General features: G+C 40.5%; 1 protein-coding gene across 4 annotated transcripts in view; it reads left to right on the top strand.

Annotated features, from left to right (window-relative positions):
* Window positions 1-27,700, top strand: part of dock4b (dedicator of cytokinesis 4b) — a 120,506-nt gene that overhangs the window by 48,413 nt on the left and 44,393 nt on the right. For all 4 annotated transcript variants that reach the window (XM_042403105.1, XM_042403104.1, XM_042403106.1 and 1 more), the window contains 14 exons: window positions 590-741; window positions 6,637-6,718; window positions 6,893-6,953; window positions 7,074-7,206; window positions 8,281-8,369; window positions 13,643-13,768; window positions 17,104-17,228; window positions 17,864-18,026; window positions 20,984-21,090; window positions 22,879-23,032; window positions 24,209-24,306; window positions 24,521-24,604; window positions 25,288-25,388; window positions 26,314-26,395. In XM_042403105.1, coding sequence (XP_042259039.1) covers window positions 590-741; window positions 6,637-6,718; window positions 6,893-6,953; window positions 7,074-7,206; window positions 8,281-8,369; window positions 13,643-13,768; window positions 17,104-17,228; window positions 17,864-18,026; window positions 20,984-21,090; window positions 22,879-23,032; window positions 24,209-24,306; window positions 24,521-24,604; window positions 25,288-25,388; window positions 26,314-26,395 — 1,557 coding nt within the window. The remainder of the gene's footprint in view (window positions 1-589; window positions 742-6,636; window positions 6,719-6,892; window positions 6,954-7,073; window positions 7,207-8,280; window positions 8,370-13,642; window positions 13,769-17,103; window positions 17,229-17,863; window positions 18,027-20,983; window positions 21,091-22,878; window positions 23,033-24,208; window positions 24,307-24,520; window positions 24,605-25,287; window positions 25,389-26,313; window positions 26,396-27,700) is intronic.

Below are 27,700 nucleotides of genomic sequence, written 5' to 3'. Positions count from 1 at the left end.
ATAAATGCTTGAGGTAAATAAATAAGGTAGAGTTCAAGACTCAAACAAAGAAACAGTCAAACAATGCAGCTAGATCTCTCACATCTTAGCCTCTGGTGCTGCTGACGGTCTTCGATATTACACGCTATATTAACTTGATATTTCAACCAAATCGATATCTTAGCCTTTTTTTTTTTTTTTACTGTGAGACACTTCAAATATATATGCAAATCTGCAGCAAGACTCCTCCCAACTGTGAGATGTCTCAGAGGGATATTATTTATCTTTGACTGGGAAACTCCACACTTAATACAGCAACTCTTAAATGTGATTGGCCAGTATTAAAAGAAATGTAACCACATGTTTTCCCCCTAGCATTAACTGTATTTGATGAGCTTTGATCATGCATTGCAGGATCTTTATTTAGAGTTTTATTTAGCTTATGGATTTTCCTCTTTTTTTAACCTTTACAAATCCACCCGTTCAAACTTGTATTAGAACAGAACAGTATGTTTTTGCACTTTTTTTTATGAAATATAAAGATTTCCTTGCTCAAAAATAGTAATTTGTGCTAATATTCCTCTCCTCCGTCCTCCTCCCTCCTCTGCAGATGGAACATCGGCATCGCAAGAAGGAGACCCCCGCGCCTGCAAGCACCCATCACTTGTTCGTCCACGTGAAGAGTCTAATGAGCGCCAATCTAGGGGAGGAGCTAGAAGTCTTCTTTCACATTTATGATGGACGGGAGAACCGGCCGCTCAGGTAGAGACTTAAGAAGAATGAATTCCCCCATGATTTAAAGGGGACATATTATACCCCTTTTCCACAAGTTAACACAGTTCCCTGGGGTCTTAATAAAATGTATCTGACATGCTTTGGTCAAAATACCGCAAGGATCAAGCACCACAGCAGCCAGTTCTGTGTTCAGAACACACAGTTTGAGTGTAAATAAACTTAGGTTTTGCTGTGATTTAATCGCAATAAATGGATCAAAAGGATGCTGAAATAACAACATCCTGATGTCGATTTGTAAAAAGCCTTAATTCATGCCACAAGACGACAAGCAAACAAACTTTAAAATGCTTGTTTTTTGAATGTTCAGATCGATCAGAGCTATGCTAACATTGTAGCTGCTCCATCCACACTCAAAATAATGTCATCTAAAGGCATAACTACAGCAGTGACGTTATTGTTTATACATATAACTTTAGTCACATGAGTACAGAGCAAGCCAGCCCACATCTGACAGTTTGTGTGTTAGTAGGCACATCAGAGACCCAAATACATACACACAAGCACTGAAAAAGTGAGTTTTTCATTATATGGCTCCTTTAAGAAGTAATAATGAAAAATGCATGGCTTTTGTATGACTGATACATGTGTCATGCGGTGAGTTTTTTGGGGGATTTTTTTTTTGTGTGTCTTTATTGGCTCCCCCTCTGATGTCAAGAAGACTGCTCTAATTATATTCATGAAGATTTATTAAATGAAGTAGGTTGTTAAAGTACACTTACGCACCAATAAAAGTGGGCGAGGCCGTGCTATTTTCTCATAATAAAAAAGTGTCAGCGCCGTCCACATAAAAGAGCTCGGATCACCCTGGGAGCCTGCAGACGTCACTCGCATGCATGCTCGCACACCAACATACCCCAGTATAAATCCCCTGGTTTCATAGTTCAAAGCAAAGAAATTCCATTTCATGTCACAAACAAGTGGATTCGTCAGGCAAAGAAAATGAGTGGGTTGAAAAATGAGAACACTGAAACTTCTTTTGAAAAGTCATGCTTGTGTTTGACGTTACTTTCCGCCCCGCAGGGTCACATCAGAGAAACAAGGGTGACATTGATTGGATTCATTGTTTTATTATTTTGTGCTTTTGTACAGTAACTCTGCGTCCATGTCTGTTAGAATCCAAATCATTACTCAGCACATTACTGGCAGAAAACATAACTATATTTTCAACTTGGTCAACCAAAGTTACTTCAAACTGCTGTGTGGGAACAAAAAAAAATTCTATTTTTACTGTTTGGTTTTCATGAAGTGGTTTATCTGAGAGAAAGACACAGAATCTGTCAGTGGATCAAAGCACTTTTAATTACAAGGTTTATTAAATATGCTCTCTTGTCTTATTTAACTCACACATGCAAATTCTTTTTTTAAGGTAAAAGATTCCACAATATGAAGTTTTTGTTTTTTTAACATCCGCTCCCACCCTGCACTTTTTCTTGAAGTGGGTAATTAGCGTCCAGTGGTATCATATTAAGTTTCACTTGAAGCACCTTCTCCTCCTCTCCCTCTCTGTCATTATCTTTCTCTCGTTTTCTCTCTTCCTGTCTTCTTACTACTTTGAAAGATTGAGTACCTTAGCCAGTTAAGAGTAATTAGACTCCTTGAAATCTGTCATGCATTTGAATGCGATTTACAGCACTTTTCTCTGAAATAGAATGAAGTCGGCTTCAGTTAAGCTGAAAGATGTCATTTGTTGTATGCTATGAAAAGTCAAAATACCTCAGTCACAATGCTTATTTATCCAAAATGAAAATGGCAGATAATATAATAATAAACACACACAAAACTCTATTTTTCTGATAACAGTTTATCTTGTTCCCTAAATCAGCTAATTATATTTTTCTATTTTACAATTACAACAATTGGTTTTCAAGGATAAAAGCAGTCAGCGGCCTCAACGATTGTGCCTTTTTGGTTCCAGTTTTTTGTGTGTGTGTATGTATGTGTGTGTGTATGTGTGTGTGCGTGCATGCGTGTGTGTTTTGCGATCGCATCAGTTGTCTTCAAGGAAAATCTTGCAGTGGCAGCTTGCCAACGTTGTCTCTCACTGTCTGGTCACACACATAAACAGAGACACACACACACATTTACGCAAGCTGCCTGGCAGGGAGCCATTTCGATGCTTCCCCTCTGTGCTGGTGGTTTGTGTGTGTGTGTGTGTCTGTGAGTGTCAGACCAGATGGGGGTCCGACCCGTTGTCTCAGTACCATGCCAACACCACCAGCCCCTGTGCACCATGGCAGCTTCTTTGTGTTCAATACAGACTCCTTGTCTGGCTCTTCAGCAGGACACACAAACGGACACAGTGGTGTACTGTACCGTGCTCGCGCGCACACTCGCTGCGTTGTGGGTTTTGAAGCTCGTTGAGAATAAACACACACATTTATGTCAACTTTCTACGCACTCACACTTCCCTCTTCCAAACTTGATCTCTACTTACCTCTTACAAGGTCACCAATGGATGTCTGGATATGTCTTTTCCTGTGTGCAGCTGTTCATTGTGTACCCAGTGCGTATTTTTGACAGAGGGATGGATTTAGTTGGTAGGTCTGCTCTTGTCTGGCTTGTCAATTATTTGTGTATTTGTATTTAATAAGTTTTTCCTCTGCTGCTCCATCTTGAAGACATTTTCTTGTCTTTCCATGCAGCCTCCAGGTATAGATTTAGCTTTTTAGGGTGGGGAACAGAGCAGTCTGTCAGCAGTGGCAGTTCATTTATCCAGTATTTTACAAACCAGTCACTCACTATCCCATCCCCCCCGCCGCCCCCTTGTCGGGTGAGCATGCGGCTTCTAATGCAGTCATCGATATCAGGAGAGGGAATAGCGAACGCCATGAGGGCCCAGAGGGGAGGGAAATCGGCCATTCATGTTATGTTAATGCGAGTGGTGATAGAGTGAGATAAGGTCCCACTGGGGGACACTGGTCCTCTTAGCTCGGGTGATCAACACGCTGCAGCTGTGACAGAGAAGAGTTGGTGGCAAGAGAAGGAGAGACACTTGTGTGTGTGTGTGTGTGTGTGTGTGTGTGTGCGTGTGTGTGTGTCTGTGTTTGCAAGGAGTGGCTGTTAATTGGCAGTTGGGGTTTCAACAATAGAGCACTAATTAGGGTTGAGGAAAGCGTGCGCAAAGTCTCATGCCTGATGCATAGGAATCCGTCTCCTTATGGCTGGATAAATGGCCCGGAAAGTTACAGAGAGCAGTTAATGAGGAACGACCGCATCTAAATCAAATTGGCTCTCAACTGGTTCATTCCAATATGGACGATTAAAGGAAAACTTAACTGAAGGAATACATGTATGAAAAATCATAAGCATTTGTATAATTAATAATGAGGAGCTTAATTAATTCAAACATGGGCGCCAACTGCCCTACATACACAAAACACTGAATTACAGAGCAAGAAGCAACCTTTTATTTACATCTTGTAAGAGACTTGAAAACTTTTAAGCTTGTGATAAGAGCTTTTAATAGCTGACAGGCTATTATAAGACATCCTAATCCATTGTCGCTGTATTCAGCACAAAGTCAAGTTATACAGGATCTGTTGGGTTATAGTCTGCTCTTGTGTGAGTAGCCTGGGCTGCTAGCCGTGCCAGTGACTTGGCTCATTGTCAGGCACTGGTGCATTACAAGGTTTTCTCTCTGCTTATCGGTGGACTGTGAAAGTCACCTAACTGGATTATCCCTCAGCTCGCCAACCAGGATGAGACGGGCCCAGCAGGATGCCTCCGCTGCCTCTCTTTGAGCGAGCGAGGGTGCGAGATAGAGAGAGAGAGAGAGAACGGAATACAAAGAGAATGAAAAGGCGATCTGTGTCTGTCCTTTCTGTTTTTGCCTGACATGCACTTCATTTCCCGCCTGCACAAAGGGGGGAGTGCAGGGCATTTTGAGGCCAGAGTTGTTATTTCCAGACTTCTCATTTTGCTCTGGGAAGTTCATCATATATTAAAGTTGAACTGTAGAGTATGCAAAAACTATCCAAAGTATGATTCATTGTTGTTTAGACTGGAAGCCAGACCATTTTCTTCTCCAATTGTCTCAGTGAAGCTGCTTACAGCTTTATTTCTAGCCATGTGGCAATGGATTGGCAGTGTCGGTCAGCCAGTCCACCACCTTTTGTCCAGACTAGACTAGAAATAAATCCACAGTGTAGGATGGATCGTTTTGAAATGTGGGACAGATATCCATGGTTCCCAGAGGATGAATCGTACTGTCTTAAGTTATTCCCTGACTTTTCATCTAGCTCCAACAACAAGTCAAACATCCACTTTTCACTTATCCAGTGAAATATCTCAATCTGCTCAATGCATTGGTACAGCATTTTGTACAGACTTTCATGGTTCCTAGATTATGAATCCTAATGACTTTGGTCATGTCTAGTGCCACCAGAAGATTGACTTTTGTGGTTTTTAAGTTTAATATCTCAACAACTATTGGACGGATGCCCATGAAATTTGATATTTATGTTTCCCTCAGGATGACTTACAAAAACGTTTAGTGATCACCTAAATTTCAATTTTCAAGCCTCAGTACTTTGTGTTTAGTGCTAATTAGCGTTACAGTACGGTAGTATGCCAACATGCTACGCTAAACATCAGCCTGTTAGCAATGTCAAAACGAGCATATGTTATCGTGCTGACATTAGACATTTGTGACTTATACAATAGCTGTCCATATGTTTGTATTTGAATTACACATACAGTGGTGAAGGCTGCTTTCCCTTGAACAAAGATAACACTTATGCCAGTAAAAGACAGTAGCCAGGGGGATTAATTAGAGGGTCATTCAGTAATATAATAGTTTGGTTGTCTGTGTGAGGTGCGATTGAAGGTCATTTGGCCCAGTTATATCTCCATGCCAGGTGCAACTGATAAATTTTAGGGAAGTCTGAAACACCATTGTGTTGAGATGATGAATCATACTTGGATCATTACCAAAGCGTCAAGGTCACTAATGAACTTAGCATCAATGGTAGAATAGTTCTGAGTATGGTTAAAAGCAAGGTGGAGCATGGAAATAGGCTTCACATTAGGAGAGGTTATGAAAGGTATATAATATGATGTTTTATGATATTGCATCAGGTTCTTTGTCCCGGGATCAAGGCCTTGGTTTGCTTTGTATTGCTCTTGATGCACAGTAAATCTATAATTGCATTGAACTCTGCCTTTTAACTATTTTTGAATAATTATGTGTTGTGGAGGATTTGAAGATGCAATGGCCTATCTGAAAGATTTTTCCACCACAATACATCTGCCAGCACTGAGCAGAATCATTTCCTCACTGTCTCTATGTATTCACCTTGCTCTTAATTGTCTCTGTCTAGCATGGTCACAGTCAGAAGATTTATGACAACCAGCTTGGCAGCTATAACACTGAGTTTGCACATTTTTTTGTTGTAACGCACGACTATTTTTGCTGACAGTCCAGTATCTGGGCTTAAACATGTCAGAAGGAATCCACAATATGCAACAACACAATGAATATTTTAGTCAGCTGTGGAGGAGCCACGTGTGGATGCACTTGTTGTCGGATATGTTACAGACATTCTTTGTTGGGGATTCGGTTCAGTAATTCAAGCTCTGTGTATATTTCTCTCTCCCTCTATCCCTCTGTCTCTGCCCCTGTCTCTCCTGCCTCATATTCTATTTCAAGGTTTCAGACGGTTTTAGTTTGAAGTTTGAACTTTTGAAGCGATTTCTCCAGTGCCCACCGTTCAGCGCTTGACATTTTTGACATTGTTTCTAATCTTTATTCTGTTCCTGTTAGCAGTGGCTTGGATGTAGTTGTTTACAGTGAAACCCAGCCATCACTGCTGACCCCATTCATCTTCATGTGTGTTCCTTCCCTCTGTCTCCTCACTTGTACAGTGAAAGGTTCTTTGTCAGGCTGAATAAGAGCGGGTTGCCCAAGTCGCCAGAGAAGACAGAAAGACAATGCACACTGTTTGTGGTGAGTAGTGAACATGAGTTAGTGTTTGTAAAGATTTATTGGGAACAATTTAAAGCTCTTGAAAGTTATGTTCCATTAGCCTGAAAACTAAAAGCGAAGCCATTGCTCTGTTGCTTGTTTACATGTATCAAGTGTGAAGCTAAAGTATGTTTTCCTGTCTTGTTTTCCTGTCAGGATTTGGGAAGCAGTGATCTACGAAAGGATGTCTACATTGTTGTACACATCATAAGAATAGGTGGGAGTCAGGATGCTGCTTCTTTATTCTGCTCAGCACTACATGTTTTTTTAAAATCTCTTGGGCTTTCATAACAGCACTGCTATGTCTTTGGATTTGTCTTTGTGTGTGCGTATGCAGGGAGAATGGGTGCCGGGGAGAAGAAGAACCTGTGTAGTGTACAGTACAGGCGGCCGTTTGGCTGCGCTGTCGTCAGCATCGCTGATCTCCTCACTGCTGACTCCAAGGATGACCACCTGCTCAAGGTTTATGCGTAAGTCACTGTACACAGCCAACATTTCACTAATGACTCTTTTCTTCCAAACATGGAACCATGCTATACTTTAAGAGTTCCTTGCAGGTTGCTAAAATTAGCTACTTTTCCTTTTTTTTTTTCAAAATACAGATACCAGTCCTCAAAATCTCAATTTTGACTCAGCATTTCACAAATAAATGATGGGTATTACAATATGAGAACTTTTTTCTATGCCCCTTTACAGTTGTATGTTAGAGGCTTGGTGCTTTTTTTCACTACCAGTGGCAGTTGTGTGGTCCAACACAGTCTACACAATGCCTTGAGGGACAGAAAAGGCTACCATTGACATAGTAGTTTGACCTAAATTATTGCTGGATCAGGCTGACTGGCCAAATACACTTTGCTGAGAAGAAAATACAACACCTACTCTGTAACTGCAGGAATACCGGGAATGTATTAGGTGGATTAGCATTAAAGTTCTGAGCTGAATGTTTTCAGAATTAGACAAGACGTCACAGTAATTGATTTGTCCTACTTAAGGCACGGTAGTCACAGTCAACCCCAAAAGTTTTTTTTCTTGCACTTGTGATTCACGTTACATTGAATCATACATTACATCCAACAATTGCTTGGAGTGCAAGGCGCAGTGCAACAGAATAGGAACTAGTGCCATTCTCTAAAGTGATAACATATTATAAGAAAGTCTTACTTAAAGCATTGAGACTTGCACAGCAATTCAGTTCACTTTTTCAGCCTGTAAAAACTGTTTTATAATGTCTTCTTTAGCTTTGTCCAGTCTGAGAAAATAAGCCTTATGATGTCATCCGGGTGATTTCAGCTCAGGGTTTGGAGACGACAAACTTAAAATCTGAACCTGTGTTGCAAACTGGGAACATGCATTACAGGAAATGTAGGATCTAGCGTTTTCAGCGTTTTATGAAGCCTGAACTTCAAAGCATCACGGCCTCTCTTTTAGTAGTCTGTCCTTATGAAACCCCTGACTTTATTCAAGTGCGATACCAAATCGCTTAAAGTTGAAAATCTATAAAGCTGATTTATTTTCTGTTACTCTCTCTCACCCCTCCGTCTCAGGTGTAACACTGAGAGTGAATGGTACCAAATCCATGAGAACATCATCAAAAAGGCCAATTCCAGGTACAACCTGTCTGGCTCCAACACTGGTAAGAATGACATTCACCTTGCCTCTACACTTCTACACTTCTTTGATTAAACAACAAAGAGATTAACTAATGCTACTAGTTGGTCTCCGTAGTGGAGTGTGATTCAGTTTTTAGTGGATATTATGGTTCATTTTTGCGATTGCTCCATGTTTTTTAAAATCAGGGAACTTTTGAAATCAATTTTTTTCAATAGTTTCATTATTATCTGTGTTGTTTCTTTCACAAAACACATTATGCTGGGATGGCAAATTTAGCAGCTGAGTTGCATCATCAGATAGTCAGTGTCCGGTCAGTCTGCAACGCAGTTATGTAGGAGCAAAGTTCCTCTTTAGGGGAGCTGGCATGTCCTCATATGCTTGTGTCTACAGGAAGCCTGTAGCTGTTGCGAATGCATTCAGACAAATTTTATAAATAGCTGCATTCGCACCATACTGAACAACAGCATCAGCAGTTTCCCATAGCAACAGGTTGGTGGAGAATCAGAACACTCAGTTCTTCAAACGTCAAAGAAATACCATGTGAAAGATGAAGAGCTTTGAGATCCATACTTTATTTCTGTGGATTATACAATGATTATAGAAAAAAACATGTAGATATAGCTGCAGTTGAATCATACTTCCAATGTTCCTGTGCACATAAAATGATGACATAAGACATGACTTTAAAGTATGACTTCAAAATATAACCTAAAGTGAAAGTGGCTTGAAGGGGAACAAAGGTGTAAAGCAAGAGGACATAATATGTCACTTGTTTCCAGCTGTTTGAATCAAGGAGCAATCATGCAACCAACTGTAAGCAATCAGCAATGGTTCATCAGAAGTTTATCTTAATGCTGATTTACATAAATGTGTTCGCAAAAATTGCTCCAACAAACTTGCTGCAGGCTGGTATTTACATAATGAAAATACTCATTTTCAGTGTTCACTGAGTTCATTGTCGTCTTCTTACATCTCCCTCATGTATTCTTAGAGGAACACCATAGCTTGTTCCATAGAAAATTCTGATAATTGTTTAAGCGCTATCAGCAACTGGAGAAATGGGAGGGGGGTAGGGAGGATTACAGGAATATCAAGAATCTGTGAGACTGATCTACTGAGTCAGCTACTCTTTCCACCTTCTCTCAGAAGGCCAATAATTACTTAAGGAGAAGTCATACAACTCCAGGATGGTGAAATTATCATGAATAATCTTGCACAAGCGTGAAGGGATGCGGTAATTACGCTCAATGACACAGTCCTTTAGCACAGTCGTTGTTATCTGAGCGGCGTTGGTTCATAACAAAACTGCAGCATCCAGTCAAAATCCTATATGATGGAGCTGCCATTGAACAGATGGAGATATGGAGTGTTTTGTTAAGCGCTACAAAAAATCTAAATGACGCTAACACAGGAGTATTAAGCAACCATTTACTTCACTATTTCCTTATCTCACATTGAACTCCAACTAATTCTTAATCAAGCTCCTATATCAGCTTTATTTGCTACTCAAACTGTTGACTGGCTGTATTACCATAGATAACACACAGCTGTGCACATATTATCAGATTTAATACCAGATAAGGCAGGCAGATAAGGTAGCACATTGTTGCTGTTGACGTTGGTGTTTGACTCTGCAGACATTCGTTCCCCCAGTAAAAGCTGCACCATGGTTCACTGTATGGATGACACTGACATTTTCAAACTTATGTAATCATAAACAATTAATCACACCAGTTGGTAAAAACAACATCAATGGTAGAACATGTTTGCCTTTTCTCAAAATGGATCCAACATGTTAAGTGGTTTCTTTCATTTGACAGCGTTATGCGCAATTTTTTAGAGTTACTCCAGTCATTGGCTGCAGAGTCGAGTTTATCACAAACACTTGGATGTTAGCTATTGAGTTGCTGTCAGCTAAAGACATTGATCCAGCTGAATGCCTGATTTGCCTCAGCACTTTCTCTTTCAAAGTGCATTAGTGGAGAGCCGCGGGTCTTTTGTCACCATACTCTGGCATGCATAATTCAAGTATGTTCGTTCCAAAATTACATTCCCACCCCTTAACTGAATTTGACATTGATCTTACAAAATTAACTGCTTTAATCACAGAGTAGAAATGTATTAGAGTTAATAATTTCCATTTTTTAGATAATGAACTCTGAATATTGAGTATTATTTGTGCAATATACTGAGTGGATCAAATGTATTAATTATAATGTTATGAGCTTTGACGGCGGGATTGCTCTCTTATTGACTCATTGTTCACTTTTCTGTCTCATTAATTCCATCACTCTCTCACACACGCACACACTAATACACCTGCTCTTACTCAGATACCTTACAGGAGAGCCACAAGTGGTGAAAGTAAAGTAAATATTCTGTCCACATTTTTTTAAATTACATGTACAGCAGCAATTTTGAATTCAGCCAAAACACTCCGGGAATGGTCGTCAATGCAAACTCTCAGATTGCCTCTAATTTATCATCTTAAATCCATAAACATAAACTGTTTTCTGCTCATTCTACATTCAAAACTGCTGTGCATAAAAGCACATTTTTAACTGGCTACATCTTCATCTGAAAAGTCAATTCCTCCCGAAGGCAAATTATTCCGCAACACTAAAGGGTAGATAATACATGTGTCGCTTGTCAAGCTTTCGACACCGAAATGTGCAAACTGGAGAAAATATTTCACGTCCATGCAGGAGTTATGGAACACCATGCATAATTTAAGGCCCTCAATTTATTACACTTAGTGTCAGGAGGGCAATTAAAACCAAGTATCAGTGTGCAGTGGAGTGAGATAACATTATGTGTGTTTGTATATGTGCACCCTCCGCTGTGTGTGTGCGCTTCGTCTTTTTACGAGTGTTTGTGTATCCTTGTGTCTTGCTGTGTGGTTCTCCTTTTAAACAGACCTGGCAGTGTGCCAGAAGTCTCTTATTAGCAGCCAATTAGCTTGGGAGAGATGAATGCACTGCCCTTAAAATATAAAGAACTAAAATATAAAGAACGCCAGGCTGTTAGGATAATAAAGAGGCAGAGAGACAGCAATTTTGTTCCCATGTAGCCTAATGGCTACCTCAGTCTTCTTTACCTGTGTTTGAGGATAATGGGGGCTTCTTCTGTAATCAAATTTGAAATAACAGTTGCAGAGATAATTTTGTTTACATGTTAGCCCAGTAATCAGTAAAAGGGATTTCATAAGTATCTGGCTCTGTATGAGTCAGGTCAGGTAGATAATTCAGCTCCCACCTCCATGCGAGCGTAGGCAGTGACAGAAGAGGCTGCGACAACTCAACTGTTTTGTTTTTGAGTTTTTTATTTTCCTCTTTTTTTGAGTTAGTGAAGAGGCAGGCCGGGTGGGCTGAGGGCAGCAAAGGTTGAGGGTGTTGTTTTTGTCAGCGTCAGCTACATCTATCGGCTAGAATAGTAATGAAGCCTGTTTGCCTAATTGTTGCCCTGCAGTAGCTTTTAGAGCCCGACTGTGTGTGTGTGTTCGTTTATGTGTGTATAAATGCCAAAGGCTCGATCCACATTAAGGGGAAGGCAGATTAGGCTTGGGTAGGAAGAAAAAAAAAAAATCTCCCCCTGAACCTAATGGGACTCTTCTTTCAATTCCCAGCAGGCCTTTGTGCCACAGCGAACACATTGTTGATGGGCTGTGTGTGTTACTTTTGAATTATTCAAATCAGAGGACTGTTCCGTGGTGTCTCAGTCACCTCTCATGCCCTCTCTGTGTGTATGGTTTTTTGAGTTTGTCCCGGAGATTTCATCCTTGTAACATAGAGGAGAAGGCAGTAATTACAAATTTGGTCAAAATCTAACTTTCTAATGCCTGTTTTATGAAAGAAACATATAAAGTGTCCAATAACTACAAAACCTGAAACCCTACAAAATGATGTTTACAGCTACAGCCAAAGCCAAAACTGCAGTAGATACATTCTGGCTGTGTAGTTACTGCATTCTTGTTTTGTGTTTCTGCTCAGGCTACAGTAACTGAATTTGGTTAGGTAATCTGTAGACTCTAAAACATGCCATCGCACTTACTGTACACTCTCTGCCACAGAGAAACAGCCAACTAGATAGCGAAAGCAGCTAACTTATATTCAGTGAAATTCCTTTTTCCATTTATCCAGAGCTGTTATCTATAATTGAATATCCATTTTGATGCAGCAGCTAAATATAACCATGATGAAGAACAAAAGCCCAGCTAAGCCAAAGTAGCAGTAAGCACAGTCTAACCTTTTAACCCCAGTTTGGAGTCACGTTTTGGTGAGGTTAAGCTACTTTGTAATGTAATTTATTCAACTGATATTATACATAAATATAGATAGTTGATGGACAGACACCTAGCAAAACAGAGACGTATTTACTCCCTGTGAACTATGGACTGTAAATAATCAAAATTAGGTTTATTTTTTTAAGCAAAGTCGTTAAAGTAGACATGGAAGCTAAAAGAAAGCGTTTTGTTTGTAGATACTGCATTTTCCTCACGCTCTGTGAAAATTACCCAAAGTCTGAGTGCATCAGCTGTTCAAAGGTACAAAATGAAGGCATAACAGGCTTTCTATCTGATGCATAGTTTGCCAGAGGGCCTGAAAACTTTAAACCCATTTTTCTCAGCTTCACTGCTTCTTACAGCTCTCTGTCATTTTAGGGCAGTGCAGTTTGGTATATTGCTACCAGGTTTGCAAACAAGTCACGTCGCGTTGTCGGCTCTCTGTGACGGAAACCCCTTGCAGCTAATGAACCATTTCGCCACTGCCTCTCAAATTTCCTAAAAACATCCACAACAGTAATAATAAACATCATCTCGTGTCTCATACACTCTCTTACTGTTTAGCAGTTCTGCTTCTCCTCGTCATGAGCGCGATCAGACGCACACGCACGCGCGCATCAAGGAGATGCATTTTGAGCTCTGAATACAAGCCGGTCTTTTAATTTAACTGACATTTGGAGTTATTGCATAAGGATATTAATTTTATATGACAGCCTTCATGTAGGATTTCCTCTCAATAAAGAAGAGCTGGGGATGACTCACAGGCTGTGTGCATTTTTTCGTTCTTGTGTGTGGGGGTGTGTGTTTGCTTTCCATACACAGAAGTGCTGCTGTGAATACTTTCTTTTCTGAGCTCACCAATACACGATTGTTTATAGTGTTGGGAATAAGGTTATGATATGTTTGGTTTTATTGAGTAAGGGAAAAGGGAGGGAAAATCTGAGCCATGTCGTGGCTATATAAAAGAATATGTTACTTTACATTTTGATTTATGTTATTTATTTCATTTTTAGGTCTGGCTGTGGCTCTCCAGCTCCTCCATGGGGACATTGAGCAGCTGAGACGGGAATACATGGTTCTCTTCACTCGCGGTGTGTCTATAACCAGGAAACTGGGCTTCTCTGATGTCATCATGCCAGGTAGGACACCACAAACAAGCTCACATGAATAAATAATATAGTGCCAATCGCATTTTCAGCTATTACTGTACGTTCCCTCAGTGTGTTTAAGAGCACAGTCTTGTGGGTTTACTCTACTGGATGTCAGCTGTTTTCCTTTCCCATACTGTGGACTGTGTTTCTTCAGGGCTACTGGTGAATGAGCATGTTATTCCCGCTCACTGCTGCTCCTCATATAAGGGCTTAATTTAAGAAGCTAGCTTCTGCGGGCATAAAAAATTAATGGAAGACTGCAGTCAAATAGGGACTTGAACTTCCTCAACTACTCCCTGCAAAACAGTACAAAAAAATATCAAAATTCCACCTTTCTGTCCACTTCATAAAATCAAACTGCTATTGTCTCCATTACTGATTATTCCATTTGTTCACAATTAAGTTTTGTTGTTCACTGTGTTATGCCCCAGGACCCTGTTTCACCAGAAAGTACATCACATTAAGGAAGATAACATTATGTAACATAACACTGTAAACAAGGCCCCAGCTGGCCAATTTTGAGCAAGGACTCTCTGTGTTTATTCCCTATAAACTGCTTGTACTGCTGAAGGAGACATGACATATTCTCGCACATGATATATAATTTCCTATGAATCAGATGGGTTCTTGTAGGAAAAGCTTGCCTGGTAGCAGGTGTGAAGACACGTTTGTAAAGTGGGTATTCCGACTATTGTGTGTCCAATAAGTAACAGTAACAAAACACATATGATTTCCAAGTAAATCAGTGTTTTGAAATAATATTTTTAGTATGAAATCATATTTTAGATGACACCTTTGAGGCTTTAAAGTTTATAATGTATTCTCTAGTTTTTATTTTGTATATGTTGACCTGCCTTATAATACCTAGTTTAGTTGCCTTGGTAACGCTTGACATCCCTACCTACAAAGTCATTTTTGAATTACACACCTAAGGGTGCCTTTAGAATGATGAAATATGCAGGTTGTTTCAGGTAGACAGGCATTACTTAGGTAGCTGCTTCTCTAAATGACGCAGACTCCTGCAGAGACCCTTAGGCTTAGCAGGATGGGGCCCTGTTGCCATGGTAACAAATGTATAACCACTCGAATGTAAGACGAAACAAGGGACCACAATTGTAGATGTTTATATTTACATGTGGCGAAGTAATTACAGAAAGGAAACAATGTCTGAACTAGCCTTCTCTTTGTCTGTACATTGATTCATGAGGGCTGACACAGGGGACAGATTTTTTTTTCTGGTAAATCCATAGAAAAGCTTTTCTTTTGTATAAGTGAGGTGCGCTGACTGGTCACACAGATAAAGAGGAACCACAGACTGTGGGTCCCCCAGCGCCTCACTAACACAGATTTATGTTCCCTTTCTTTGTCTTCGTCTGACTACAAACCCTTAACGCTGAGTGCTCTCACCCTTTCTGCCTGTGTAAGTCTGCCCTTGGGCTAAGGAAACCGTCTATGCCTCTTTCTCTCTCTCTCTCTCTCTCTCTCCTCTGGATTTGTATCTGACTATATCTTTTCTCCTCTTTTTCCCGCTCACACACAAACACACTCTCCTCTGCACCTGGCTGCTTCACCCCCGCTCTTTCCACTTCCCTTTTTCCCATTGTACATTAGGAAACTGCCCCCATGTGTTTCTACCTTCTTGCAGTCTTTGTGTGTGTATCTGTATGAAGCATGCGTACAGTATGGGTGTATATAGAATGCCTCGTGTTGCCATGGTTACAGTTGTCAGGAGCAGAAAATCAATGTTGACCCTAGAGATAGAGATATGATGAGTGCACACACACACATACACACACACACTCGTATATTCACACAGAGGTTATATAGGAAACCTGTTTTACAATGTGTCAGCTTGGCTGCAGAGGAAACAGACCCATTCTCTCTCTCATTGTGAACGCTTTGCACCATTTTCACTTCCCCTACAGAAGGAAATAAATGTGTGCTTGGCCCAGACATGCAGCTGCTATCGTAACAAAGCAAAAAAGATGTAGAATATTGCTTCCTGGGATTATTTTCCTTTGGTGTTTTGACAGATTGCAGCACCAGCCTCGGGAAAAAGGCTGAGTTACTGAAGCGGTTATAGGTCATGCTTTGTTTTTATGGATCCCAGATACTGACTTCAGTGTTGACTTCACTGAAGTTGAGATTCGAACAAGAAACCTTTTGGCTACAGGGTGAACTCTGACGCCTTGCTTTCTTTGGTCTGATCGACAGTCCATAATCTAAAGAAATTCAGTTTACCATCATGTATGACACAGAAAAGCTTCAAATCCTTACATTTGAGAAGCTGCAACCAGCAAATATTTGATGTTTTTTCCTTAAAAAAAATAACAATTATCCAAATAGTTCCCGGTTTAATTTTCTGTTGATCGATTGATTGACTAATTGTTGCAGCTCTACATGTTTTTCTTCACTGTGTACATTATGTATCCTTTTATACATACTGTACAGAATATAGTATGTGGGGCAGATGTCTACTTATATCTGCTAAAACAGCACTACATGCAGTAATTGGTATTAAACATAAGGGTGCCATTGTGTGTGTTAATGCTTGTCACTGTATATGGACTTTTGTTATTGTTGTAAATCAGTATCGGCAGGCAGGAAGCACCTGCCCGTCTTTATGTGATCTTTGCTGCACTGAAAGTCTCATAAACGTCTCTGGATGGAAGTGGGAATCAAATTTCATACAAATAACAGGCACAATACAATTTATTGCGCCCGTAATAGTTTTATGTTTACTTTCTGTATTTGTTGTGAATCATCCCTTGTGTAACTTTGAGTAATGTGGGCGTACTGGTGGCATTATGATGACTCTGGGCTCTTAGTGTTTTGTTTTGCTGCTTTTTAATTTGTACATTCGTTGTCTTCTTCCCTCTGCGCCCTGTTTTGACCTCATCACCCTTAATCAGTGTCACTTCGCTGACAGGATGAGGCCAACCTTACTGACAGTTCGAGATGACATATCTGATGATTTTTTTGGAAGACAATAGCATGCAAATGTTTTTTCCTCATTTAATAAAATTACACTTTTGTCTTTAAGCAAACAAATGAATATTGAAAAGAATATGTATTCAAGTCTACTTGCAGCAGACTTTAAATTGTGTACACTCTAATGTTTAAATGTCATATTGTAGCATTAGCCTGGATTTCATGTCAGCAGAAAATACATCATTAAATGCTACTAATGTAAATGCTGTCCACCCCTGTCATGAAGCGTTGCAATAAAAAATTGTCATCAAGCTGCTGGGAGGTCATTAATAATGCTCGCTTGTATGCATAATCAATGCCTTGTTGCCTCTTTTACTTTCCTGTTCCTGCAGGGGAAATGAGGAATGACCTTTATGTCACACTGGAGAAGGGAGAATTTGAAAAGGGTGGAAAGAGCGTTGCCAGGAATGTAGAGATCACCATCTATGTGCTGGATATTGATGGACAGATCCTCAAGGTAAAAACATGTATTTTTTGTCTTATTCAGCAACTGTTTGTCATTGTTGTTTTGTCTCCATTTTTCAAGAAACATAACTGATTGTCTTTGGGAAAATAAACCGTTAACCGACTAAATGTTTAAGGACAGTAAATACCTCATTTAAGTCCTTAGTTTACTCTATTTTTTCTTAATAGTGGGTGTCTATTTTGGAAAGAAACTCTTTATTTAAGTATTGCTGACCTAGATAAGAGCTAAGTGTCTCTCCAGTGTGTTGCCTACTTCTGTCAGCACTGTGACAGTCTGCTTCTGTGGTTTCCTACGCTGCCTCGGCCTTGGACAGAAAATAGACTCAAATATAACCGCCGCTGCCACTGCATGGCACGCAACCCTTGAACACACACAAACACACACATGTAAACCATGTCATTCTCACTTTCTTTCATTTGTGGTGTCCGCACATGGAGGCACAGCTAGTATATTCATGTCTTTTCATGTCTGTGACACATTAATTCATTTCGTCTGCCCTGTTATCTAACCCTTGAGCCTGGCCTCTCATTTCCTCTTTTCACTTCCTGTTCTTTCTCCGCATCATTCTTTCCTCTCCATCTCTGTCTCTATTCACTCTCCTCTTTCTGTCCTCCTTCCTCACTCAGAGTCACGTGGCTGCTGGCTCTGGTGAACCAGGTGGAGACGAGTACCACTCCTTGGTGCTGTACCACAACAACAGCCCCCGCTGGGCGGAGCAGATCAAGCTGCCAATCCCTGTCGACATGTTTCGGGGATCGCACGTCCGGTTTGAGTTCCGACACTGTTCTAGTAAGTAGGAATGAGGATGTGCGTAACTTATCCGCCAAAGGTTTAGTGAACACTTTTTCCCCAGGATATGAATGTGTCACCCAATGAAACAGTCTGTGTTTTCAGTAGTTCTCCAGGGGAGTTGAAGGTAAAGAGGTGCTGTTGTTACAGGAGAAGAGCATTCACCTCCCCACTTGAGACTGGCAACCCTCCAGCCTCAAGCCCTGAGGCTCCTGCCACCTCTAAACAGGCGTTGTACAAGCGTATAAATGTGCGCTTGTTTTAGCATTTTCATAATGAGGCTAGTTTGTCCAACTTCTCACCTCCTAATGAGACAAAACTTTAATTACAACCAAAATATTGCTCTCGCTCTCTCACATCCTTTTTCTGGGCTATGGTAAGAAGGCCGAGTGTCTTATCTCATAACAAGCTGATATTATTATGTCGTTTGCAGCCAAGCTGGGAGGCTGCGTGGCTGTGTGCAGTAGATATAATAGCCTTATTACTTCTGGCAGTGCTAGCATTGCTACCCAAGGGCTTTCTACTAAGAGCCCAATTTAGGCCTGTGGTGACACCAAACTGAGGACATGATATTACATATACTATTAGGGCTCCCAAACTTAGGGACTACCTGCCTTTAGAAATATGATTAGCCCTATGATTTTGCCCTCATCATGCAGCCACGATAATTGTTAATTTGTTTGTTGGGAGTCCAGTGTGTCTAAATGGTGCTAAGTGGGGCGGTAGGGACTTGTCAGTGTCAGCAGTGCAATTATTTGTTTTACTACAGCTGATTGTTTATTGATGTGTTCTGCAATGAACATGTAAGAGTCTGTCCATTCTTGATTAAAAGCTCTGTTTTTGCTGTCCGCTTTTCTCTTTTAAGAACACACCATGTGAAATTACTTTTCTGTGACTCGCTTATTTCTCCGACTGACAGTCTCTCGTCTCGTCTCTCCCCTGTGTGCTTATTGGAATGCACAGATTTGATTGGCTGAGTAACATCATGTGAGATGACTTACAACACATGCAATTGGTCTGTGAGTTTCCTTGGCAGCTGAACCAGCAGCATAAAGGCTAGAAAAGCTGTGCCGATTAAAATAGAAACGCTCTGTCAAAATTGAACAATTCTCAATAATTTATTGGTTATGATGAGTATAATGAGCTTGCACTTGAGGCTGCACTTCCTTGGGTCCTTAGCCATACACCCGCCAAGTGTGAAGTAGATCAGATGATCGGTTCTCGAGATATGTGAAGGACAAACATACATACATACATGTATTCATACATGTATACAGACAGACAGAGTCCTTGCTTTATAGTTACACTTGTGCAGTGCACGTTCAAAACGTGCCTGTTCAGAACAGGGCGATTACTTATTATTTCTTGCGAACCACATATATATGTATCAATTGACAAATGTATCAATTAAAGTGATAATGAATTAATAAATTAGCCTAAATGGTTTAAATCCAGACAGAATCTTCACCAGTGAGACTAAACTGAGGTTGAACTGTAGAATCTGTTTATGGCCTTCTTTTGGTTCATCCTGCTGCCCATTAAACGTCTCTGCACTCCTATTGGCTAGTTTTACTGCCTCCGTCTCTGTTTTTTCTCCAGTGTATACTCGTTCTTCTCTCTCGGGCAGTTTAACTGAGCAGGGCGCGTGTTTTTGTCCTGCTCAGCAAGTCAGAGCCCAGAAGCCCCGTCCTGCTGTGATATGACTGTGTTTATATCAAACAGCCCCCGTTGCACTCAGACACAGAGCTGAGCCGCTTGCTGTTCGCTTGTTTATTAAACGTGACGCGTGTCCAAAATGCACCAAATTTTGACAATGCACTCTCCTGTATGCCCAGCAATACACCTGCCAAGTGTGAAGTAGATCGGATGAACAGTTCTTGAGATATGCGAGGGACAAACATACATACACACATACATACATACGGACAGACAGAGATGCTATAGTTGCTGTTGGATGAGCAAGCCCTGAATACATTGTTGTATATACTGGTAATAGCATTTTGTATTTGGTAGAGCAGATTTGAAATATAACATACATCAATCTCCACCTGATCTGCCAAGCTCAGCTAAGCTGGCGTTTCACACAGTACCCCTAATCTTTACTAATCTTCAGTGCCCCAGGGCTATGAGGGTTTATAGATAAGGAAAACCTGTCTGAAGAGAACCACACAACAAAAAGTAAAAGTGCACAATCTTCAGAGTCTTGTAAGCAACTTTCCTGGTATAAAAACCTAATCACAATAAAGCGAGGCAGAAATAAAATAGCCGTTGTGCAGCACCAATTTCTAAGTTTAATACAGTACAACTTGTGCTTCTCCTGAGAGAGCAAACACACACACAAACAGACACACACACACACACGTACAGAGCAGACTGGAAGAATGAATCACTGCTGTTGGAATGAGAGGAAATAGGAACCTTTCTAGCACTACTCTCCTCACTTCCTGCTAAGCGAACATTAGTACTTTATTGCTAAAGCAGCAGATAAATCAGATTACATGTGTTCATAATGCAAATTATGCCCAGAGCTTTCAGAAAGCTTCTTCAAAACACAGCAGTTAATCACTTCCTCGAAGAGTATCTTAACAGCATCTAAAAATCTTTTTTTGCTGGGTTTTGCTCTTTGCCAGTGGTTGATTTTAGATGTGTACTTGTTCAGTGCTCGGTACACCCTTGTGTACACACAGTTGTGTGTGGTAACAGGTGCCATTGGTTTCTAATCACACCCAACACTGATGGTACATAATGATGTTAATAGTACACTAGTTGGCACAGCACAAAATGTAAACAAAAAGGGGACCCACTGGTCAAACATTTCACAGGCTACCTATCAATCCAGCTTGGTGTTAAGTTGCACCTTAGAGGAGGACCATAGATGTTACTTTTGTTTGTTTTCATGGAGCCTGTTTTTGTGTATTTTGGATTCAATGTCGTGTCCATGTGTTTTTGTTTGACAGCTAAAGACAAAGGAGAGAAGAAACTGTTTGGCTACTCCTTTGTTCCTCTGATGCAGGAGGATGGCAGGACTCTGCCTGATGGCAATCATGAGCTCATTATCCATAAGGTAAGGCCTGCATACCCTCTTCAAAAAAAAAAGATTTGGACTGAGTGACATGTGGCCTTTGCAGGATACATATTTTGTGCTGTTTCTGTCTTGATTTTTAATCATATCAAGGATTAAGTCTTATTTTGTATCCATAGGATTAGATCATTTCACTGTTTCCAATGCATTGTCATTTATTTCAAGACATTCCTTAGTTTTTACTCAGAGAAAAGGAAGAGCCTGTATTCATGCACATATTGAGCACATTAAATGATCTCACTTTTTTACATGTCACAGCTCCCTTCCTTTTTTCTGAGTCAAACTGACCCATTTGGAAAGCCTTTTTCCACAATTTCCCGTGCATTCCTTAGTTTTTATTAGTGTGCTTTCCTGTCCAGCCTTATGTCCTCGAATGACACATTTGAAATTATATCTACCAGCTAAGGTGCAATTCTAAAACCACATATTTCCATTGTGAAAAAAATAACTAAGTTCCATTTTTATCCTCTGGATTGGTAAATTGCAGCTTGTAGATTCTCTTACACAAACACACTCACTGACTTGCGTCACAAAGGTGTCACAAAGGCTACTTTGGACTGGATTACACACTGTCTATGATTATGTGAATCAGTTGTTCTAAATAACAAAATGTGATCATTCTATCCCTGTTTTGCACCACAAGATGACAAACAGCTCTCATCACTCTGCCACAAACTGACAGGCCAATGAGCAATGTCCACTTATGTAACATTGTCAAGCTGTGAGATTGAATTCAGCCATGAGTGAATGTAATTTTAAAAGTGTGAATGTTCGTGGATGTGTGTCTGTTTGTATTAGAAACATTTGCATCCACATTTCCCCTGAGGCAAAGTTGACAGATATTGTAACACAGACCTACTGTGTTAGACTCTGTCTCTGTGTTCAGCATGACCTTTATGTCCATTTTCTGAATTTAAGAGACTAACACTCATCTTTTCACACATTTTGGTTTTGACACATCAAAAGACTACAGTAAATAAAATGGCCAACATCCCCAGTTAAAAGCTACTGCTTGGGTGTAATTCGGAATAATTGCAGACTACATGCTTTTCCTCAGCTGCAGGCAAAGGGTGTGTACATGAACTCGGGCTTTGTGGAGTGAAAAGCATGGAGTGCTTTCATACATATTATTGGCGGTGAGGCAGAAAAGTAACCAAAAAGTCTGATCATTTATGTTGCTGTTGGCTGTAGTTTATTTCAGTTGTCTATAAAAAAAAAACAAACCTCTTTTCATTGTCCTCTTTTCCGATCAGGCTGCCAGCTTTAGTCCTACCAAACTCTGGACAACTCTGGTAGGCTTGTGTGTTCCCACTGTTGTGGGGGGAAAAGGCCCGTTCTAGTGCCAGATGGAAGTTGCTGAAAAGCTCAAGGAAACTGGCATGGCCTAGTTTCTCCTCAGACCCAAAATAGACATGGAAGAATCAGTCCAAACTGTGTGGTAGCTTTGAGGCTCAAACAGCCTCAGCTGTGCATTAAAGCTGCACAATACATCATCAAAATAACAAAATCTCATTAAGGAATTATGCAATTTTATCATCCCAGCAGGCTGCATTTCTGTCAAAGAAACGAAGAAGGTTTAATACTGGTGTCAGTGTTCTGTGATGAACCTGCCTGTGACATTTTTGTGATCACCCACATATGATTTAGTTAAATGTTTTGATAAATTGGCAGCAGAAAATGCAGAATTACTGTAGAAATTTGATCATATCACATTCTTCTTCTGTGCCAATTCATAAAATGTGTCCTTATCTTTTCAAATGTCTTTCCAAGTGCGAGGAGAACACTAACCTGGCAGACTGTTCGCGCTACCTGAAGCTGCCATTCTCCAAGGCCAACCTACCGTCCAACAACCAGACGCTGAAAGGCACCAAAGAGTCTTTCTGGATCACCAGCTTCCTGTGCTCCACCAAGCTCACACAAAACGGTAAAATAGACTCGAGGATTGACATTTTGGCCGCTTTACTTGATGAGGTGTGTTTGGCTGCGATGTTCACGGTTTGAATTGGAGTTGGTACAGCACAGCGCTATCTCTTCCTGTCCTCTTGTGTTGAGGATAGAAGTAGTGCTGCCAGCCAAAGATAGTGATCAACACTTCACAAAAGGCTAACAGAATGTTCAAATGCCATATGTTTAAAAGAAGAAAAAAACAACAACATTTTCACACTAAGTGAGAAAGTGATGATGAAGTCATCCAAGTGTGTGAATAAATCTGTGCACATGCAGGGGGGCAGGAACAGCTTCCAGTTTTCAGAGCTTTACTAATACTGTAAATCCCCCTGTTCTCAGAACTATGCTTGCAGAGTGGGATTTGTAGTTTTATTTTTGCAGAACTAGCTGGCCACTGATACGTTTGCCCTCATTCATTATGTAGTGAGAATACAGTCGTGATCAGTTTTATCGGTTCATTCCAAACTTCAATAAACACTGTTACTATTTTACCAGACAGCAGTATTTTCAGAATGCATAAAAGCTGTGAATGATTAATTATTTTTTACCCCATTAAGTAGAATGTAGAATATCTTAACATAAAAAAAGCTACAGGCACAATTTACTTGCAACAGGCTGTTAATTTCCTGAATAGAGGAGATGTTATTGGTGAATTCATTTATAGAAACATTGTAGAGTTCTGATGAAAAAAACATATTTTACAGATTGGTACAAATAAATCCAATCATGCACACAAACAAACACTCACCTCACACATGACACAAATTCACACATAAAGTTGCAGAAAGACACGCTTCAGGTTGAACAGAATCCGAAGAGACAGCTAAAAGACTTTCTTCTTCGGGGTTATGTTTTATTCATGGGTATGTCTGGGGACTCTGGCTCAGAAAAATGACTTTTTATCTCCTTTATCCCACTCCACTTGAAAATATCATACTTTGTTTGGATTCGGTGGAGTTTTTGGGGCAATAATTGAAGGGTGTGGTGATGCTTTGTGATCAGAGGGGCACATCGCTCTCATCATCCTGCTTTTCTTTCTAAACAAACGCGAGATGTCTCCTTATCTCTTACGCTTGTCACTTCTATTTATTGTATCTCCCTCTTTTTATAATACCGTCTCTCTACATATCTCCCTCTTTTTGTCTTTCCTCAGGTGATATGCTGGACCTGCTGAAGTGGCGAGCCCACCCCGAAAGGATCAACGACAGCCTTTCTAAGCTGAAGGAGATCGATGGCTCGGAGATTGTCAAAGTACGCCCACAATCAGATTCTCAGCCCTGAATTGCTCCCGCTATACTGGCATTCTGAGTATTGATTGTTCCTGATTTGATTCAATCCACGTGTTTTTTAAGTTGAGGTTGCGAGGATGAGGATGTGCAAAAAATGAAAAGTCAAGTTAGTTTCATGCTGCAACTCCGTGCCAGATTGCACAGACATATACTCTTTTTTTCTGTTGCCTGTCCAGTTTCTACAGGACACCCTGGACACTCTTTTTGGTATTCTGGATGAAAGCTCACAGAGATATGGCCTTAAGGTGTTTGATTCGCTGGTAAGTAATTAGTCATAATTTCAGTGGATCTTTTTTGTATTTTCTGTTTCCTGTTTTCCTTCTCATAGCACTTGAGTCAACCACAGAAAACAGAAACACAAAACCAACTGGTGGAGAAAGATCTAGTGATGTAACGCTTCAGAGCTCAGTGAACCAATCTCACCCTGGTCATGCTGCACTGCGCTGATAGAGCGAGGCCATTGATCGATCTCTCTCTCTCTCTTTTCTCTCTGTCTCTACATCTGTCTCATGCCGACACATGAACACATTTTCTACTCTCAGTGTGGCGTTATCAAGTGATGAAAAGGTCTAGTGAGCCGGTGCAGTCATCAAGTTTCCTTTTTGTGATTTTGAGATCAATCCAACAAGTCTGACAAGTGGACTTATCTTCTGTGGTCAGACAAATTCAGTGCATTCCACAACAGCCTGTACACACAGGATATATGGAGTAATACGTGCAACCACTGTTGTAACATTAGCTTTCTTCTTTTTTCTCTGTTTTTAAAAATCTGTACATGTAAATATGTATTCTGATACTCTTTCTTCTTATTTCTTATACAGCATTTGATGTATTTTTTTCTATGGACGACATGAAATGAAGTGAACCAATGATTCACAATATTGTGTATCTGTGGAGTGCCATTCAAAACACCATAAAGCTACAGTAATATGTTTATTTTCAGGTCCACATCATCAACCTTCTCCAGGACAGCAAATTCCAGCACTTCAAACCAGTTATGGACACCTACATTGAGAGCCACTTTGCTGGAGCTTTGTCGTACAGGTATATGATGTTTCAGCCTTCACTACTGCAGATGTGTGAAGGCTATAAAGCAGCACCTTGAGTGCACAATATCTCAGCCTTACCCACATATTGTATTCTAATCACATATCACATGGCCAGACAGTATGAGAGGCATTGCTTCTCTGTGCTTTGATTTAGCCAACAGAGGTGTGAATAAAATGCTTATGGTGCCCCCTGGCTGATGAAAAGTGGAATATGAAATTGTTTCTCCTCGCCCGCCTCTCCTCTTACCCATCACACGCATACACACATATTCGCAACCTGCTGTTCTCTCTGGCTGTCTTCTTCACACTCTCTGTACCTGCTAAGATAGCGTGCTGATGCTGTTCACTCTTTTTTTCAGGCTTTCAGGTACACACAGACGCGCAAAAAGCTGTTGCCACATCCATCTACTTTGAACTCTTTTAACTGTGATATTATTGTGCTGTTTAAAAGTAAAAGTGTCACACTTTTATTAACAAACAAACAGTGCACACAAGATTTCTTCTTTTGTTATTATAGCTGTCTTAAGTTATTAGTGTGGAACCAATATGTCATCCAGTTCTGAGGAAAATGAGAAGATCCTCTCATTCAGTTTTATTACAGTCTTCACTGTCACCAGCTTACTAGTGCACAAAGAGGATGCCTGTCTTGAAATATTTGTTGCCTAGATTTAAGCAGTTTCATTCTAAACTATTTTAAAAACACAGGAAAAACGTCTTTAAGATCATTACTTCCAGCTGTAACACTGAGATCAGCTGTATTAGTGAAATAAAATGAGTGGCAAAGGACTTTCTCTGCAACTGATTTGTGTGATGAAGTGTTTCATTTTAAAACGCTGCATTGCCTCATCCATATTTGCTGAATCCAGTGAGAGAAGTTATTAGAGGTGAATGGTGATACTAAGTGTGTGTGTCTTCCCTAGGGACCTGATCAAAGTGCTGAAGTGGTATGTGGACCGCATCGTTGATGCAGAGCATCAGGATCACATACAGCAGGTGCTCAAGGTGAGGCATTCGCTCTAAGGCTAAATTCAGTGAAAACACCAGTCCTCCAGTTAATTTGAATGAGGGTAGTGTGTTTAAGCTGTGGGGATGGGGGCCAAAGGGGCCGCAGAGGCTGTAGCGGCCTGTGGTGAGAAAGTTGAACCGGAATCAACTTTTGGAGAAACGCAACCCGACGTCACGCTGCAGTGGCCAATCACAGCCGGAGATCAGACTGATTACAGCTGTACAACCCTGCCATGACGGAGGACAAAGACGTTACTAGGAAGAGGGGAGTTTTTGTTTGACAACGTTGAAAGTAAAATTAAGCTTTGCTGACGGCTCCCTGACTCATTTTAAAAAAGACAGAAAAAAAGAGAGAGGGAGCTCAAGCGTGCTGAGACCACCAGCACGAGAGAGAGAGAGCAGCGGTGGTCGAGTGAGCTAGAGAGTGAATGAACAGAGTGAGCAGTGTTAGTGAGAAAGCTAGTGAATGAAAGGAATAAAACATTATTTTCTGATTGTTTCATGGCAATTACAAATAAACACACCTGCACCCCCACCCTGCAACTCCGCACAACCCTGCAGAAGTGTACTGCAGCGCCTGATTTGGTCTGAATACGGCCTAACACACATACAAACACTGAGGCTTCCAGAGTGTTATTTTCAGATTGCACAACTCAACATGCAGCAGCCCTTATAGACACACAAACACCGTTTCACCATCCACACAGATGCACCCAGAAATACAAACAAACAAACTTGCTTCCTCTCGCTGCCACTCCTGCTAATTTATCTCCCCATCAGCAGTGAATACATCTTGCTGTCATTCATTATCCCCCTCCTCTGTCTATTACACTGCATGCAATTTTAATCAGCAGAAATGCCTCCGGTGTTGGGAATCCACATCACATTATTCTAATGAGTCATGCAGAAGCACGTCAGAGAAGCACATTATGGCTTCGGTAGTGCAGTTTCCCACTTGCCATTCACGGAATACATTCTGCAGAAGCAAATATTACACTGTCACTCAGTAAATAATATATTAGTGATACACTGCAGATGTATTTGCAAGGTTTTGTTTGTGTGATCTATAGAATGTCTTTCATTAGGATTTTATTGCACTTCCTTTTCACAGATTTAATTTTGTTTTAAGAATGTGAATTGTGTTATCTGTAAACAACTTTGTCATACCTTTCTAATAAAAACAGGGCGCTTTGAAAGTAGTATAGCAGACAAACTTTTGAACAGTCTTTCGTCAAGAGCTTGACGGTTGATTGTAGCCAGTACCATTCTATTTAATTAGTAAAGTCTGTACACTTAAGGTGC

This window comes from Thunnus maccoyii, chromosome 23, assembly GCF_910596095.1.
Source record: "Thunnus maccoyii chromosome 23, fThuMac1.1, whole genome shotgun sequence".
NCBI classification, from domain to species: Eukaryota; Metazoa; Chordata; class Actinopteri; order Scombriformes; family Scombridae; genus Thunnus; species Thunnus maccoyii.
This window is presented reverse-complemented; position numbering and strand designations above follow the sequence as displayed.